Raw genomic sequence first — 19,542 nt, forward strand, 5'->3', positions numbered from 1 at the left:
TACTGCAACATGCAAAGAATTTTACAAGAGGTCAGGACAAGTATTAAAAGCTCAAATTACCATAATAGGAGGACAACGTTTTCTCTTGACACTCTTACTTCTGCCTAAACAAACTTATTATCCACAGAGAGCGGTTATTTTTGAACATTATCCTGGTTTATACTGCTGCTAGAAAATTCACTCTTTCACAATTTCATCCTGTAAATTATTATTATGTCCACCCTCTTCCCTTAAAAGGGCTTTCCCATAAACAATATTTATTGGGACCCCCAGCGATCACAAGAACGGACTTACTTTGCCATTCCTGGGAGCACCATAGTAATGAACCTGTAGTGGGCACGCACAGCCAACGCTTCATTAATTTCTATGGGGCTGCCGACGATAGTGCTCGGCATCCCAAAGAAATGAATGTAGCGGTGGCCAAGCATGCGCACTACTGCTTCATTCCTATGGGGATCCCAGGAATGGCAAGGTAAACATGATGTAATAGCAGGGGTTTGATAGTGGAGATGTCACTGCAGAATTGTCAGAACGAGTGGCTTACGTCATTTTTCAATATCATAAGTAGCCACAGTTAATCCCACTGCCCTGAGGTCTGGCTAAGCAGCAGGTTTATTGTATGTGTGTCCATCTTTTGTCTACTTACTTTATCTTCAGACTTGTAGAAGATTTTGTGTGGAGCCCCAAGTGTGCTCAACACATCCTGACAGGAATCTCCAAAATATACACAGCGCTCAGACATCCGCGTCTTTGCTTCAGCCATCACTCCAGGACCACAACCTGCAAAGACAAAAGAAAACCAATGAGAACATTTTGCTGACACCAACTCTACGAAGACTATTCATCACCGTCAGACCTTTTTAAAGCTAAGATTCATGTTTATGGCCCCGGTATTCTGTCAACGGTATCAATATTATACACTGTTAATACCAGTAACCTTGTGTGCCGTGTTTCTTACGGGTAGTGTGTCCAGTTTGTTGAATTTTCAAAGAAAATCTGCAATAATCATATCCTTGAAATGTTACAAAATATATATTTTTAGCACTTGGCAGTGTGTATGATTTGTCATGTCTTTCCATGTAAAAATAAATTATGAAATAACGTCGTGCTGACATCTAATGATCAGATCAGAGTGAGGGGCAGATTTATCTGGGAGGGCTGGTGAGGTCTTTGCCCATCTCGAATTTCAGACTCTGTTGACTGTAAAGCATCCCTCTCCTGCTGTAATTTTTATTATATTGCTTGTGCATACACCAAAAAGGTATACAAGCTGCAAATACCTGTACTGATCAGACGGAGTCTCAGTCCTAAAGGTCCAGATGCATCACGCAGAACTTCTACACTTTCTGCATACAAATTGCCTAGATAGCAGCTCTGAGGCATGGGAGGAGCCCTGTCAGGATGGAAAATCAAGAAATAACATGATATGTCACGTAGAAAAAAAAAGTACTTGTAAAGTTTGCTCTGTTTAAAACACGCTCTCACTTTGTATCTTGCAGGCTGTTACCACTGTAGATGTACATGCGCTTCACCATAGCTCCATGCGGTATTTGAATCGATGCCAAACCATGGGCAAAATTGGGCTTAAAAGCAAAGAAAAAAATATTGCCTTCATTCTCAATGTAGTCTCGATCACCATGTAAACACATCTTATTATTGCAATAAGCCGCAAGAAAAAAAAGAACCATTATTTATAATCTTCGACAACCCCTTACAGAAGTTTTAAAGAAAAATTGTAGGTCAATCTCAGCAATAGAAAAAACACATTTATAAGATCGAGTTCTTGCTCTTGAAGGAGTTTTCCGAGTTATTCCAAAAACTAGCAGGGGTAGGAGGGATGCATAAAAAAAAAAAAAAGCCATTACTCACCTCACAGATCCTCGGCGTTCCGATGCCCCTGCTCCGGTTCTCTCCACCGCGGTTTATTGACATAGCTGCAGTGAGGACGTGCCTGTATACCCCACGTGATCGCTACAGACAATCAGTGGCCGGTGATTGGCTGCAGCGATCATGTGGTCACACAAGCACATCATCGCTGCAGCTATGTCAATAAACAGCGGCAAGGAGGACCGGAGCGGCAGCGCTGGAACGCTGAGGATCTGTAAACTGAGTAATGGCTCTTTTTTTAAATTTTTTTAATTAATGCATCATTCCTACCCCGGCTACTTTTTTAAATAACTCGGGAAAACCCCTTGAAAGCCACTAATACATAACTTAAATGGTAAGTTATTGAGTAGGTATAAATAATGCTACAAATAAATGAATGGAGCTGAAGAAAGATTTCTTACCTCATATTTGGGGCCTTCTGTCCAGGAATCCAATTGAAAAGAGAAAGATAGACCGCGGAAGTTGAGGTGGAACAGTTGTTCTGCTGAGTTATATACTGAAATAAACATAAGCATAGATCACTCTGGTCTTTCCCCAGGCAGACTACAGCTATTATATAAATGGGACCAAACTTTAGTTAAATGAGATGCTCTTACCTCCTGGATGCGTTGCTCCGAAAGACTGATCTATTTGCTCTATAGTGGGTGCAATGGCCTGTGAGTTGAAGTGAACCCCACTGCAATAATAAAAACAAATGTCATTATTAACCCCTTAGTGACCAGCCCATTTTAGGCCCTAATGACCAAGCTATTTTATTCGTTTTTCTATAGTCGCATTCAAAGAGCTATAACGTTCTTATTTTTTCGTCTACATAGCTGTATGAGGACTTGTTTTTTGCGGGATTAGTTGTGCTTTTTAATGGCACCATTTTTGGGTACATATAATTTTTTTATTAACTTTTATTAACCTTTTTGGGGGGGATTATAAAAAAAAACTGAAATTCCGCCATTGTTCTATGCGTTTTTAAATTGACGCCGTTCACTATGCGACGTAAATAACATGTTACCTTTATTCTATGGGTCGGTACGATTACGGCGATACCACATATGTGGAGGTTTTTTTATGTTTTACGACTTTTGCACAATAAAAACTCTTTTGAACTAAAATTATTTGTTTTTGCATCGTCGCTTTCCAAGAGCAGTAATTATTTTATTTTTCCATCAATGTAGTGATTTTTTGGGCTTGTTTTCTGCGGGACAAGACGTAGTTTTGAATGGTACTGTTTTGGGGTGCGTGGGACTTATTGATTCATTTTTATTATGACTTTTTTGGGGGGCAATGGAAAAAAATTGCAATTTCGCCATGGTTTTTTGCGTTTTTTTTTTACGGTGTTCACTTTGCGGTTTAAATTACATATTAACTTTATTAATGGAGTCATTACGGTCGCGGCGATACCACATATGTGTACTTTTTTTTTTTTTTTTACACTTTTACTAAATAAAACCACTTTTTATGGAAAAAAATTGATTTATTTTTTTACTGTACTTTTTATTAATAAGCTTTATTTCACTTTGATGACTGATTTTATTAGTCCCACTAGGGGACTTTACTGTGCGATGTTCCGATCGCTGCTATAATGCTCTGGTATACTTCGTATACCAGAGCATTATTGCCTGTCAGTGTAAATCTGACAGGCAATCTGTTAGGACGTGCCTCCGGCGCGTCCTAACAGGAATATGTCCAGGGCAGACCTGCGGGCTTTTATCAAGCCCCCGGCTGCCATGACACCCCATCGGAGACCCGCGATTTTATTCGCGGGCCGCCGATGGGTGACAGAGGGAGCGCACTCCCTCTGTAAACAAAGTTAAATGCCGCGGTCGCTATTGACGGCGGCATTTAACGGGTTAAACGGCCGCGATCAAAGTAAACTTCGATCGCAGGCGTTGGAGCAGGAGCTCAGCTGACATCAGACAGCAGAGCCCCGGCTCCAGCCTGCACGGGGGACCCGTGCAGGACTTAGACTAGGGTGACGTGAAAAGGCGTCAGCCTAGCCTAAAGCCCATTAGTGACCGACGTAAAAAGGCGTATTAGTGGTCACTAAGGGGTTAAAAATAAAGAAATATCAGCAGATTAATATTATTGGAGTAGAAAGGGGAAGGAGCGGAAGGGATTTATGAAAGAGCAGAAGAACCAAGTAGAGTAAAGTAGTTTAATACAGTAGTTTATGGTCTGATAATCCAGAAAAATAATCCCATTTTGGATTAGCAGAAATGTACCTAATAGTCCTGGACTAGATTCATCAGATCCACAACATCTTTCCAGGGCTGTTGCTGAAACACCATAAGGCCATGCTGGAGCATTGGCACATTAACACCAGCTGGCGCACAGAAACATTGTCCTTCGTGTCAACACATAAGTGTCGCTGCTTTAGCGTCAGCCACCAGGGACAGATGACATGGACTTGTGTCTGAGTGTGTGTGCTAGTTTAATCAACCTATGTGTCATTTTGTAGTAATATTTTGATGGTCTTCAGATCTGGTAAAATTTGAAAGGGTGGGGGTGTAAAATAAATGTATTAATTTATATGTAGATCAGACTGACCGGGAAACATGGCTATAAATTATTTTTAATCTTATTACATGCCACCTCTTTCTAGAACAGTAATAAGTGTTATTTTCAGACACATGGCCCAATATTTGCACTTACCAGTATTTTAATTTCACTTTTGACAAATCATAGACTTCTATCACCTAAAAGCAGAGACAAAGATTTGAGATGTCAGTGTGATCTACCTCCGGAAGCCTCTCCGCTTATGTATTGGATATTCACGAGTATCTCACCTTTAGCCTTTGATTATAAGCATCAAACAGCAGTTTGATCCCGTCCTGAGTCAGGCTGAGGATGAGGTCATGATTCAGAGGACACTGTAGAATAAAGCAAAGTTCATGAGAGCAAACACAATCCAAATCTTATACGGTACATCACCGAGACCCTACAATAGGTTTATAGACTCTTGTGTATCCAAAAGATAACTCAATAGACGGTTACAATGAATGATCACTTTACATGACTCCAGCCATCTGAAGGACAAATAAAATTGGTAAAGAAGAAACAGTGCAAAGTATTGAGATTAATTTTATTCTAAAATGTTATCTAACCAAGAGACGTGAATAGCGACATTGGTCTAAGTCAGGGGTCTCAAGCACGAGGCCCGCGGGCCTCATGCGGCCCCTGGGGCTGTTATCTGCGGCCCGCGGGACATAGAGCCGCTAGTACAGACTCTGCGGAATTCCCTGACATCGCTGTCCACATATGGACCATGATGTCTAAGGCTTCCCCAGAGCCCCGTGCAGAGCGATAGTATAGGCTCTGCTCCGGGACTCTGTGGAATTCCCTGACATCGCTGTGCATATATGGACAGTGTGTCAGGGTCTTTCCCAGAGCGGAGTACCGAGCAGAGCGCTAGTATCGGCTCTGCTCCGGGACTCTGTGGAATCCCCTGACATCGTTGTGCTTGTATGGACAGTGTTGTCAGGGTCTTCCCCAGAGCGGTGTCCCGGGCAGAGTGCTAGTATCGGCTCTGCTCCGGGACTCTGTGGAATCCAATGACATCGCTGTCCACGTATGGACAGTGTTGTCAGGGTCTTGCCCAGAGCTGGAGTCCCGTGCAAAGTGCTAGTATAGGCTCTGCTTCGGGACTCTGTAGAACTTCCTGACATCGCTGTCCATATATGGACAGTGTTGTCAGGGTCTTCCCCAGGGCTGGAGGCCCGAGCAGAGCGCTAGTATAGGCTCTGCTCCGGGACTCTGGGGAAGTCTCTGACATCGCTGTCCATACATTGGCAGTGATGTCAGGGGCTTCCCCAGAGCAGGAGTCCCAGTGATGTCAGGAGCACAGCTGGAGTACCAGGAAGAGCCTACTAGCGCTCTGCCCGGGACTCCAGCTCTGGGGTTGCCCCTGACATCCATGTCCATATATGGACAGTGATGTCAGGAGCAGAGCTGGAATCCCTGGCAGAGTGCTAGAAGTGGCTCTGCTCCGGGACTCCAGCTCTGGGCAAGCCCCTAACATCACTGTCCATATATGGACACTGATGTTAGTGGCTTCCCCAGAGATCCGGCGCAGAGCCTATACTAGTGCTCTGCTCCGGGACACCGGCTCTGGGGTTGCCCCTGATATCACATTCCAGTCCAGGAGGATCCCATGACGTCACTGTGTATGGACAGGGACGTCAGGGGCTCCAACAGTAGAGGAATCCCCAACCAAAGCGTCGGCAACGCTCTGGCTGGGGATTCCACCCCTAGAGGGAGCCCCAATGGAGCTATCTACTTGGAGTGTGTGTGGCAGCATCTGCGGAGGGCACTGTGGCAGCATCTGCGGAGGGCACTGTGGCAGCATCTGCGGAGGGCACTGTGGCAGCATCTGCGGAGGGCACTGTGGCAGCATCTGCGGACGGCACTGTGGCAGCATCTGCGGACGGCACTGTGGCAGCATCTGCGGACGGCACTGTGGCAGCATCTGCGGACGGCACTGTGGCAGCATCTGCGGACGGCAATGTGGCAGCATCTGCGGAGGGCAATGTGGCAGCATCTGCGGAGGGCACTGTGGCAGCATCTGCGGAGGGCACTGTGGCAGCATCTGCGGAGGGCACTGTGGCAGCATCTGCGGACGGCACTGTGGCAGCATCTGCGGACGGCACTGTGGCAGAATCTGCGGACGGCACTGTGGCAGCATCTGCGGACGGCACTGTGGCAGCATCTGCGGACGGCACTGTGGCAGCATCTGCGGACGGCACTGTGGCAGCATCTGCGGACGGCACTGTGGCAGCATCTGCGGACGGCACTGTGGCAGCATCTGCGGACGGCACTGTGGCAGCATCTGCGGACGGCACTGTGGCAGCATCTGCGGACGGCAATGTGGCAGCATCTGCGGAGGGCAATGTGGCAGCATCTGCGGAGGGCAATGTGGCGGCATCTGCGGAGGGCAATGTGGCGGCATCTGCGGAGGACAATGTGGCAGCATCTGCGGAGGGCAATGTGGCAGCATCTGCGGAGGGCAATGTGGCAGCATCTGCGGAGGGCAATGTGGCAGCATCTGCGGAGGGCAATGTGGAAGCATCTACGGGTGGGTGTGTGGAAGTATCTACAGAGGACACTGGCATTATCTAGTGGTGTGTTGCAATATCTACAGAGGGCACTGCGGCATCACCTGCAGAGGGCACTGCGGCAGCACCTGCAGAGGGCACCGCGCGGTATACGTTTTTTTTAAAATATGGGAACCTATGGATGACACAGCCTATGGGGTCACAGGTATACGGTGAACATATACGTCAGGGAACTCCAATGACTGTACGGTCTATACATGGAAAGTGAAGTCGCTGGAGTCTCCTGCACGGGGTGGCAGGAAGCACCACAAACCTTCAAGAAGCGCTCTGCCCAGGGACTCCAGCCCTGGGAAAGATCCTGATGTCTGATATACAGTATATAGACAGTGACGTCAAGAGCTTCCCCTATGGCCGTTGTCCCCGAGTGCTCAGCGAGTGGGTCAAGCTGTTGAGGCAGTGTATCACACTGTATACATCTACAGCGGGATACGTTGCAGCCTTCTGTCGGAGGTTTATATTGGGAGTCTTTCCGACCTTTACCTCCTATGGAAGGCAATTACTGCGATGTGAAGATGGGCCTTTTTAACCAAGTACCAGTTTTTTTTTTTTATCAATGGTAGCTGTCTAGGAACTATTTGCAATTGGAGTCACCCACCTGCTCGCTATAGAGGTTCTGCACATTCCGGATAGTCCTGCAATGCTTCTGGAGGATTGATACTGCCTGAGCCAGGGGCATTCCTGTAAAACAGAGATAATATTAATATCTGTACTAGTCTTAATCATAATTATAGACACTCAGTTCTGCACTTCAAGTAAAGTAAAATGAATGGCATAACACAGGCAAAACACTAAAGCTACCCATACACATTACATAGAAGGATATGCAGCATATGGAAGGCCGGATGTATGGCAGTTCATTCATGTGGGTGACTACCCCAATAATATTTTCGATACGTTGTTATTATCAGACAATGGGTGCATAAATATCAGAGGTTGTTTTTTTTTTTCTTAAATAAATTAGGATTTAAAAAAAAACACAACAGAAAAATAATGATATTCTGGAAGCTTATATTAAAGTGAATCTGTCATTAGACTATGCTGCCTTATGTGAGGTTAGAATAGTATACGGACAAGTCCACTCTACAATAGGCCAGACATAAATAAATAGAAATATTGTGCTGTTTGGCTAATAGGAGCAATCAAAGAATACAGCGAAGTCATAGTTATAAGTTCGGTGTATTCATGCGGGTAGTGCTCCTCTCACCCCTCTCGGTGCTGATTGACATCTGTCAATCACCGTGGGGAGTGCGGGGAAAGGAGGGAAGGAGCGCTCCCGTCATGATTACACAGTGTATCATATACCCTCACCAACTTTGTAGGGAGACATTTTTTGTGCAGCATCAATACTAACATAGATCAGAAGTTACACCTTTAAAGTCCTTAAAATAGTTTTCCCAGTATAGGAAGTAATATATGCCATCACTTTCTAATCGTTGGGGGTCCGATTACCACGATTTCTACCGATCCACAGAATAAAGGGACTGCAGTGCTAGTTAAGTGCTCCAGCTCAACCGCTGATTTTTTAAATGACAAAACAGCCCTATTTATTTGAATGACCCTTTGGTTTTGGGATCAGTGAAGGTCCCAGTGGTCAGAAGGTTATGATTGCAATACGCCATAAAATTCGGAGATGGGAATACCCCTTTCAAAAGCACGAGCACCTATTGTCCTCCCACTTTCTAATATATAGATCATACACATATCTATCGTACACACACATACACAGTGGTCCCTCAAGTTACAATCTTAATTGGTTCCAGGGCGATGATTGTAAGTTGAAAATATTGTAACTTGAGACCAAAACTCTATGGAAAACTAAGAATTGGTTCCAAAGCCACCAAAATGTCAACCACAGATAAGAAAAAATATATAATTTAGCAGATAACTAGTACAGATAGAGCAAGTTCTTACATATAAAAGTCAGAAATACTGCAGCTGCTGGAGGCTGTAAGTCACCTTCTATGAGGACAGGAGCCTGTACAGTACACAGTGTACCAGAAATATAACATGGAGCCGTCCTCACCTGGTGTCCAGAAGAGCAACTCATCCTGGCGCAGGTAAGGAGCAGTACAGAACATCTACTGTAGAGAGGCGCTACTAGACAGCCAATCAGGGCGTGCACCGCATTACAGCAGGTGTTTAACCAGTAAAATGCACATGCTGATTGGCTGGATCTTCCAGCCAATCACACGTGCCTCAGATCCAGGCATTTTGTGGCATTGTATGTTGAATGCGGTTTCAAGTTACAATGGCCCAGGAAAGACCATTGTATGTTGAAAATATTGTGACCGGAGGCCATTGTAGCTTGAGGGACCGCTGTATGACACAAATTCATACATATACACTGTGTAACCTGTAGTAACAGCTATACAGCACTGACATGTGAGGGGCAGGGGAGGCAGAGAGGGGGCTCCTATAATAAGCACCTCTCCAAGCTTCAGAATGTGCGATAATGGCATTAATACAAAGTACAAATTCATTTAGTGCTGAAACTTTTCCTTCCAATGGATGAAATGGTAAAAAAAAAAAAGATTAAGGCTGCTGTTCCCAGAATGACTCATCCCAGGATACTCCTAGAGTCACATTGACAACAGAAATGGGAGGCCAGAATCCTAAAATCAGGTGAGGCATCAGACATGGACCAATTTTGTTTTATAAACAAACAGCATCAGGATGTTCTTCCTGTAACAATACAGAACGCATATTCCGTATGTGCTACACATACACGCCTCACCATCTCAAATATATACAGTAAATGTAATTGCTTTCCAAATCACTGCAAGTGACATAAAGCTCATAACAGGAAAGAGATTGAGAGATACAATGGATTCATATCGAAGTCACGGGAAGAGTCAAAAAGTCACTTTAGATTTGATGTCGGAGTTCAGTAACTTTATTCAGACCGAACATCCTTTTTTCCCTAGGATCGCAGCAGCTGTCAATCCGGGTAGTAGTCAGGTTGCCATGACTTTCAGATTATTATTTCCCTTCAGTGGCAAAATGGGGGAGTGTTAGTCTAAGTCTGTGCTGATGCCTGTAAGAGACTATGTGAATGGGACAGACGGGCGTCAGACTGCGATCAATACTGAAGCCGGAAGAGGAACCGCAGGGGAACCGGAGACAGGTGAGTATATGCACAGTCGGTTTCATTGATTGCGCACTGAAGCAGGATATAAGAATGAATCAGCACAGGTGGAAGGACATTATTCCGGCCCAAGCCAGGTCCAAGGGAATCAGATCCTACATATTGGAATACCACAGATGAGAAGTGCGGATCGTGCATAGTGTATTAGATACAAGGATAAAGTGCTATATGCAAAAAAAGGATGAAAGGAGCAAAAGTGTTGATACGGAAAAATTAAGAACACAATACATGAAGTGAATAAGGGTTGGTGTGAAAATATAAAATATACCAGGGGTAACCCTGCTTCACTATACAGACAATACAGCTAAAATGTTTGAGCCACAAATATGGCAGCCCCCAGGACGATTTTAGAACTAAAAAAAAAAAAATAACCAGCTACAATTAAAAAAAAAAAAAAGAAGAAGAACAAAAAAACAAAACAAAATACATTATTCTCTTCTACATACTTAAAAGGAAAGTTTCCTTTATGTGTTTTTATTCAATAAAATGTTATATTTACTTTATTTATTTTTTGTCAAAAAATGTTTTTTTATTTAAACTTTTTCACTTAACTGGGGGCTGCCATTTTTTTTATTTAATCTGTGTATGTGTCTGTTCACTACACCCACAGATGGAATATGGCAGCTATAGGCTATAGGACATATGAACGGCTCTCATTCGCATGTCCTCTGCTTCTGCCGTCTAGCTCTGTACTGCGCATGCACAGTTCAGAGCGACTAGCATAGAAGCAGGTTTATAGGGGGAAAGCTGGCGCCAATTTGGGGACCGGCCGCACTGCAGTTAAGTGTATGTGTGTGTGTGTGTGTATGGTATTTGCATGTTTGTGGCGGGGGTGCTGCTCCCCCCTCGTTGCGGTCGCTGCTCCCCCCCTCGTCGCAGGCCTGACCGCTGACCTGCTGTAACTTTTCCCCCTCCCGGCAGGCTGTCAGGAGAGGGAGAATAGTAATAATAAAACATTTTTTTTTCTCAAAATATCTATCTCATATCGATCTATCTATAGTGTGTAGTGTGTGTGTGCAGCAGAGCTTTGTCCTATTTTTGTGCACCAGAGTTTGCACGGGTGCTGCTGATCCTTCATAGCCGCTTATCACCTGTTTTGAAGAATCAGCGGAAAGCACCCGCCCCCCCCACACACAACTCCCCCACCCCACACAAACCCCGCTGTGGGGGGGAGGATTGTGTGCAGGGTGCTGTTGGGGGGATTGTGTGATGGTTTACGTGGGCGTGTGTGTGGGAGGGGTGCATGCAGGGTGCTTGTGCGGGGGTTGCGTGATGGTTTGCGTGGGCATGTGTGGGGGTGTGTGCAGGGTGCTTGTGGGGACCTCTAGTATTTATTGTGGTGCAGGGAGAAGACAGAAGTTGCTGTAGGTGAGTAGAAGTATTTTAATTTTTCATATTGCTAACTTTATTTTTTGGTTTTGCAGGTTCCGCTGGACCTATTGGACTACGTCGTAGATTCGGTGGACTACTGCGATGATCGACTTTTTTTTAAAATAAAATGTTTAACAAGGATTTTGTGGGGGAGTTTTTATTTCAATAAAAATATTTTATGTCTCTGTGGTTTTTTAATACTTTATTAGCGCCTGGAGAATGGCAGTTGTCTGACGACGTCCATTACTAAGGCGGAGCTTAGTGTGAGCCAGTAAAAAGGCTCGCTCTAACCCCCATTATTACTCAGGTACCCACGCCACCAGGGGTATCGGGAAGAGCCGGGTACGATCCAGTACCTGACCATCTGCAGGCCGGTATTATTAGGCTGGGAAGGGCCGAAAACCGAAGCTGAAATTAAATACACAAGACATTACCTTTAAACACAAATCTGGTCTTTGGAATATTGTAATGTGTTTTGTTAACAAGAACTACTGATCCAGGTCATTTCCCAGAAAACCCAAACAAATTGACAAATAACTCGTACGATATTATTACACAAATTTTGATGGTATAACATACTTACCTGGACGTGATGAACCTACCGAAACTGGCCAGGCTTTTTCCATCAGATCCTGGTCAAAATATTCTCCACCTGTAAACACTTATGCAATCAAAAGAAATAAAATAAAATTCAGTACAATTCCTACCTAAGGTAAATTCCCATTGCTGGTTGCCCAGGGATCTCTCTGGCACAACCTCCAGATCCAGCATTGGCTCAGGGCAGGGAGATGCTTGGAGGTCAGCTGAGATCCAGAATGCTACCACGCCTGAACCTGCAAAGAGATAGGAAGAAAATAGGCGACTTATGTCAAGTGATCATAATACATTGTGTTTTCTGTCTTCAGTCATTGTTCTGCAGAGCTTACTTGTTCAGATAAAAAGATCCAATGAGCTGAGAAAGGCAGCTACAAATTGAGAAGAGGTCCACATATCGGAGATGAAATTCTGTTAAAGCTCCACGTACGCTACAAAGCAATTCATTCATCTCTAATGGTTTACATCATTTTTACTGACATGCTCGAGATGAGATTTAATTATCGTCAGTAATTAAATATTCTTATACTTCTATTACAGTTACCACCATGGGTTTCTAATTATACCCGTCTGTGAAGGAAATATGTTACCTCCTGTACTGGCAAATTTTCTGTCTACACTGTCATGAGTTGCAGCAAAATGTATTTATCAAAATAGAAAATGTGGAGACAGACCAAAGATTACAAATTAACTCAGGCAAAATGCATGTAAATTATATCAGCGACATGCCCTTTGAGAATGCGGCCCTTGGGGCCATCAGCTGATCGCCCTGGGTCTAACTCCCAGCAAATAGATAATTTTGCCGGGGTCAATTAGACATTTCCCCGGCATTGGCCGCCGCAGGAAAAATTTAGTATTGCATGGGGGCAATTCAGATAAATGGCCGTCCTTGTAATACAGGTCACCCTTGTAAGGCCCCATGCACACGACCGTAAAAAACCTCCGTTTTTGCGGACCGCAAAAACAGAGCCATTCACTTTCATTGAACACTGACACCTTTCCGTAGCACTACGGAAGGGTGTCCGTGCCGTGGAAATGTTCCGGGAATTATGGAACATGTCCGTTCTTTCGCATTTTGCGGGCCGTGCTCCCATACTTTGTATGGGAGCACGGCCCGAAAATGCGGCTGTCAGTCAGCGGCCGTGATTGCGGGCACGGTCGTGTGCATGGGGCCTAAAACAAGGATGCCTCGAGTCCGACAGAACAGGAGCCACTCGCTCAAAGCAGCTCTCAGTTCTGGCCTATAGAGAGTGGTCCCGAGTGGTGGACCCCACTATGACGTCCGTATGTCCAAATAGGGAATATAGACAAGCATGCCTGGGCTTCGCTCTATTCAAATCCATCCTAGCCACCGTCTTATGGCTAGGCGGGGGAACAGGGTACCCCTTTTGAATGATCAGTCGGGGTCCCAACGATCGGACCCCCACCCATTTAGCATTTATCCCCTATCAAGTGGATTCGTACGAAATGGCAGAGGCTGAAATACCCCTTTAATTTATTATTCTTAAAGAAGTTTTCTCAACATGAGAAGTAGTGGCATATAGCTAGGACCCCAATCAATTGTCAGAAAAATCCTTGAGAATATTTCCCTGCACAGCGTTGGTCCCCCAGTTCATAAATATTATGGTATATCCTAGGGGAATACTATACCTTATTACACGGTAATACCTCTATTAGTATAACCTGTTACTATAGTGTAAGGTTTATCTCCCATCATTCCTCTGGTACATTATAAATCATTAACCCAGACTAGTGAACAGCTGTTTGTTCTGTTTGACAACCAACTTTCAAAACTGTTTATTGTTCCAGAAATATCTCAGAAAATAAATAGTCACATGAACTGATCATCAGAGATTTGTCACATAAACGACCTGAGCTGGTCATGGCATGTCCACTATGATTTCCATTAAGCGGCAGGTAAGGGTCTGGCCACACACCGATATGCGACACTGTCACAATGCAATGTTGCCTAACACTAAAGGCTCTTGACAAAAGATTTGCATCTGTCAGCACAATGGGTGTAATGTTATAGGATTATCATTGTTGTTACAGTTTTCTGCCGTTTTGCTCCACATTCACTAACATGAAACAACAACGAATTGCAATGCAAGCTGCTAACTCCTTAACTCTCCATGACGAATATATCCGTCACGAAGCAGCGTTACCTAATGCTTCATGACGAATATATTCGTCATGGCATCAAGCCATCACCGTGTCTTAGTGCAGGGTGACAGAGCGGTGATGGCAGCTGTTACAGACAGCTGACCATTACCGCTGGCCGGCCCAGGACCAATGAGAGCAGTCCTGGGTCAGCGATCGCTCTGATTGGTCCGTGAATTCTCACGGACCTATCGGAGCATTTCTCCATGAGGCAGCGGGAGAACGGGAGCTGTAACCTCTGCTGTCAGAGACAGCAGAGGAGTACAGCTAGCCGTCCCGGGACCAATGAAAGAAGTCCCGGGTCGGCGATCGTGGTGGAAATTTTTTTGGTTTTCAAGAAAATGTAATAATGGCCCTCATATATGGAGACCAGGAGGAGGCATGCCCCATTACAGCTTCAACAAGGGAGGCCCCAAGGATAGTGCCCGGACAGCACTTTCCTAATGAAATTCCCCCCATTGCAAAAAAAAGTGTATGCCGACAAAACGATGCCGTGTGTGTTAAAAAAAGGCATCAGGAAAGAAACCCGCTACCAGTGTGAACCGTGTCCAGCACAACCTGGCCTCTGTATAAAAGATTGCTTTAAGACGTACCATACTACTTTGGATTTATACTTTTATCTTCATTAACATCCTCTTTATCCTTTTCATGTTGACCAATAAGAATTAATTATATTTTCTGGAAAATGTAGCCCATCTTGTCCAGATTATACCAACTAAAACTAAATTTGCCCACATTATTGTACAATTTAAATTACAACTAAAATCCCCATTATACTCCTAGAGGAATATTTTTACAATTTTTATTATTTTTGACCAGGAACCTGATTACGGCCAAAGCAGAGTTATTTCTGAACACAGGAGAAACAGGGCAATACATTTTGGGGTGGTCTTCTGTAATTTAATGCGCTATATGCAAAAAATAGGACCTATAAATGACGCATTTATGAAAAAAAAAATAATTTAAATTTTTCATACCAGCTTTGCATTAATTCATAGAACAAAATATGATTTTAAAGTACTCACTACCCCCTAGATGAATACCATATTTGGTGTAGTTTTCCGAAATCGGGTCACTTCTGGTTAGTTTTCATTGTTCTCGTACATCTGGGGCTCAGCAAATGCAACATGGCACCTAAAATCTATTCCAGCAAAATCTGCACTCCAAAAGTCAGTTTGCACTCCTTCACTTCTGAGCCCTGCCATGTTTACAAACAGCAGTTTACATTCACATGTGGGGTGTTTATGTAAAAAAATTGGGCTAATGCGATCTTTTATTGGAAAAATGTTCATTTTTCATTTTTAGGGCCCAATGTTAATAAATTCTATGAAACACCTGTGGCTCAATATGCTCACTACACTATATTCCTTGATAAATTCCTTAAGGCGTGTAGTTTCCAAAATTGGTTCATTTGTTGGGCGTTTCCATTGCTTTGATACCTCTGGCGCTCTGCAAATGCGACATGGCACCCGAAAACCAATCCAGCAAAATCTGGACTCCAATGAACACATAGTGTGGGCCCAAACGGCAGTTTATAACCACAAATGGGGTATTGCGGCACTCAGAACAAATTCGGCAACAAAATGGGGTGTTTTATTCCTTGTGAAAATAAGACATTTTGAGCCAAAACTACATATTATTGGAAAAAATTAAAAATGTTTTAATTCACAGCCCAATTCAAATAACTTTGGTGAAAAAACTGTGGGGTCTAAATGGTCACAACACCCATAAATAAATTCCTTGAGGGGTGTGGTTTCCAAAATGTGGTCACTTTTTGTGGACAATACAATGAATCTGGACAATACATATTTACTAGTTTTTCTCTGGTAAAACCTTCTGTGTTGGAAGAAATAGAATTTCTGGAAGAAAAACTTTAATTTGCAAATGTCACCTCCACATTACTTGAATTCCTGTGAAATGCCTTAAGGGTTAAGAAACTTTCTAAATGCTATTTTGAATACTTTGAGGGGTCTAGTTTTTAAAATGGGGTGTTTTATTGTCGTTTATAATACATAGGCCTCTCAAAGCCACTTCAGAACTGAACTGGTAGCTAAAAAAAAAAAAAAGCTTTTGAAAAGTTTCTGAAAATATGAGAAATTGCTGTTTATGTTCTAAGCCTTGTAACGTCCAAGAAAAATAAAAGAATGCTCAAAAAACGATGCCAATCTAAAGTAGACATATGGGAAATGTTAATTAGTAACTAGTTTGTGTGGTATAGCCATCTGCCTTACAAGCGCATACATTTTAAAAAAATGCTAATTTTTCAATGTTTTCTCCAAATTTTTGCTATTTTTCACAAATAAACACTGAATGTATCAACTAAATTTTGCCACTAACATAAAGCCCAATGTGTCACGAGAAAACAATCTCAGAATCGCTTAGATAGGTAAAAGTATTCCGAAGTTATTACCACATAAAGTGAAACATGTCAGATTTGAAAAATGAGCTCTGAGCTTTAAAAAACTAGGCTGCTTCCTTAAGGGGCTAATACTGCCACTAGGAGGGGCTATGAGCAGCTAATGATATTGGGTATTCCCAACCAGTGGCTCAGGAGTCACGTGTACGAACGATACCAGAGATGTAAGAGCATTACTGAATCTTGGCACCAAGACTGTGGGTCGACACCAGGATTTGGTTTTTATATTTGGCTATATTATATTATATTATTTGGCTTCTTGTTCAGGATCAATAGGCACTATGGGCAGTATTTATTTATTTCCCATTGCTTATATATGCCAACAAATTCTGCATCGCTGTACAGCGATTGTCATCACTCATATTGATTCCTGTCCCGAATGGGGCTCAAAATCTATTATCCCCTATCTAGTCTGAAATTCACAGGATACCAATTAACCTATCAGTATGCTTTTTCAGGAGTATGGCAAAATACCTTGAGGAAACACAAACATATTTAGAACATACTAACTTCTTGTAGATGTTGTCCTTGGTAGGATTGGAACTCAGAACCCCAGCGATGCAAGACCACAGTGATGTCCATACACCATGCTGGCCAGCACCATACCCATACACCATGTTGGCCAGCACCGTACCCATACACCATGCTGGCCAGGACCGTACCCATACACCATGCTGGCCAGTACCGTACCCATACACCATGTTGGCCAGCACCGTACCCATACACCATGCTGGCCAGTACCGTACCCATACACCATGCTGGCCAGTACCGTACCCATACACCATGCTGGCCAGTACCATAGCCACACACCATGCTGGCCAGTACCGCACCCACACACCATGCTGGCCAGTACCGTACCCACACACCATGCTGGCCAGTACCGTACCCACACACCATGCTGGCCAGTACCGTACCCATACACCATGCTGGCCAGTACCGTACCCATACACCATGCTGGCCAGTACCGTACCCATACACCATGCTGGCCAGTACCGTACCCATACACCATGCTGGCCAGTACCATAGCCACACACCATGCTGGCCAGTACCGCACCCACACACCATGCTGGCCAGTACCGTACCCACACACCATGCTGGCCAGTACCGTACCCACACACCATGCTGGCCAGTACCGTACCCACACACCATGCTGGCCAGTACCGTACCCATACACCATGCTGGCCAGTACCGTACCCATACACCATGCTGGCCAGTACCGTACCCATACACCATGCTGGCCAGTACCGTACCCCTAGACCATGTTGGCCAGCACCGTACTCATAGACCATGCTGGCCAGCACCATAACCATACACCATGCTGGCCAGAACCGTAACCATACACCATGCTGGCCAGCACCGTAACCATACACCATGCTGGCCAGTACCGTACCCATACACCATGCTGGCCAGTACTGTACCCATACATTATGCTGGACTGAGCAGTACTGTGGACTCTTCTAGACTTTGCTCCAATATACAATACCACTGTGACATAGCACTGAAATCTTCTGTTTTTTCAATCAGTAACCGGTTGTAAATGTTAATACATATAGGTAATAAAAGATACACTTAATGAGCCATGGTTCTGTGTCAGATGGACATGGATAGTATTTTAGCCTGCGCATAATCATAAATATTCCCATTCACTGACAGAAGACTGAAATCTTGAATTTGTGAGGAATTAAAAGAAGTGTTTTGTTTTGTATTTTAAAACGTGTATTAGTGTGTGTGTTCGTAATCTTTGTAAATACATTTTATTAAAAATAATTTAAACTTTTTCACATACAGCTGTTGTGTATCCTGTATACAGAGCAGCTGTATCTAGCGTAGAGACGCAAGATGCATCGAAACTCCGATACTGTTTCAATGTCGTGCACCCTCAAACGTTTCGATACCGTTATTTGATGTATTTCGATACTAGGCTGCGTGGCCGTACAGCTTAGCATTGCAACACATGAACGGGCTGCGGCTGTGTAATACATGTGTAATACAATCATTGCCCCAGTCCTGACAAGTGCGTGCGGTTAGCATGATGTGATGCGACCAGCGCTGCACTAATGAGCAGCGGCACTGAAGACAGAACATGGTGGGCGCACTACAAAACACCCTCATGTTCCGTGTTCAGTGCCTGCGCTCAATAGTGCAGCGCCGGCCGCATCCCCTCATGCTGACCGTGTGCGCACTTGTCAGGAGCGGGGCAAGGGCTATTACACAGCCGCAGCCCCACTCTAACGGCGGAGTTCAGAGAAACCTCTCATCTCCGCCGCTATTCCCCTGAGTGCTGCGATCAAAGCTGACCGCAGCATTCAGGGGAAAATGAGATGGGCGGATGCCTCTTGGATCGTGTCACAGGGAATCCCTGTGACGCGATTGAGGGACATACCATATATGGGCAGACAGCCCAGGGTCCATTGAAGGACCCCAGGGCTGTTTTACCATATTTCTTGTTGTTAGGGCATGCTGAGGTATGTCCTAACAACTGCCTGTGTACTATCCGTACACAGGCTAATGTACTGTCATATAGACATATGCCAGCACATTAAAATGTAAAAATAAAAAAGTAAAAACAAAAGTAATGTTAAATTAAAAAAATACACATACAAATTTTTTACAATAAACATTAAAATAAGTCTCAATACATAAAACATACACATATTCGGTATTGGCGCGGCCGTAATAACCTGCACAACAACATTTTTGCGTCATTAATGAGGTGTGCGCTGTAAAAAAAAAACCAAAAAAAAAACGCCTTTCTTTGACTTATTAATGTGAGGCACGAGGTACTATGAATATTGAACCTCCATGCTCCTCACATTAATAGTAATTAACCCCATCATGTACCTCACACATTAAGCCAATGTTGT

The 19,542-nt window shown here is 44.0% G+C and overlaps 1 protein-coding gene across 2 annotated transcripts in view; it reads right to left on the reverse strand.

Moving 5' to 3' along the window:
• Positions 1 to 19,542, reverse strand: part of PHAF1 (phagophore assembly factor 1) — a 60,415-nt gene that overhangs the window by 21,628 nt on the left and 19,245 nt on the right. For both annotated transcript variants that reach the window (XM_075838704.1, XM_075838703.1), the window contains exons 2-10: positions 12,216 to 12,341; positions 7,588 to 7,670; positions 4,668 to 4,751; positions 4,534 to 4,577; positions 2,484 to 2,563; positions 2,289 to 2,383; positions 1,486 to 1,583; positions 1,281 to 1,393; positions 647 to 780 (exon numbers count right to left, since the gene is read on the reverse strand). In XM_075838704.1, the coding sequence (XP_075694819.1) occupies positions 647 to 780; positions 1,281 to 1,393; positions 1,486 to 1,583; positions 2,289 to 2,383; positions 2,484 to 2,563; positions 4,534 to 4,577; positions 4,668 to 4,751; positions 7,588 to 7,670; positions 12,216 to 12,279 (795 nt within the window). In that variant the 5' untranslated portion in view covers positions 12,280 to 12,341. The remainder of the gene's footprint in view (positions 1 to 646; positions 781 to 1,280; positions 1,394 to 1,485; positions 1,584 to 2,288; positions 2,384 to 2,483; positions 2,564 to 4,533; positions 4,578 to 4,667; positions 4,752 to 7,587; positions 7,671 to 12,215; positions 12,342 to 19,542) is intronic.

Source organism: Rhinoderma darwinii, chromosome 9, assembly GCF_050947455.1.
Source record: "Rhinoderma darwinii isolate aRhiDar2 chromosome 9, aRhiDar2.hap1, whole genome shotgun sequence".
NCBI lineage: Eukaryota > Metazoa > Chordata > Amphibia > Anura > Rhinodermatidae > Rhinoderma > Rhinoderma darwinii.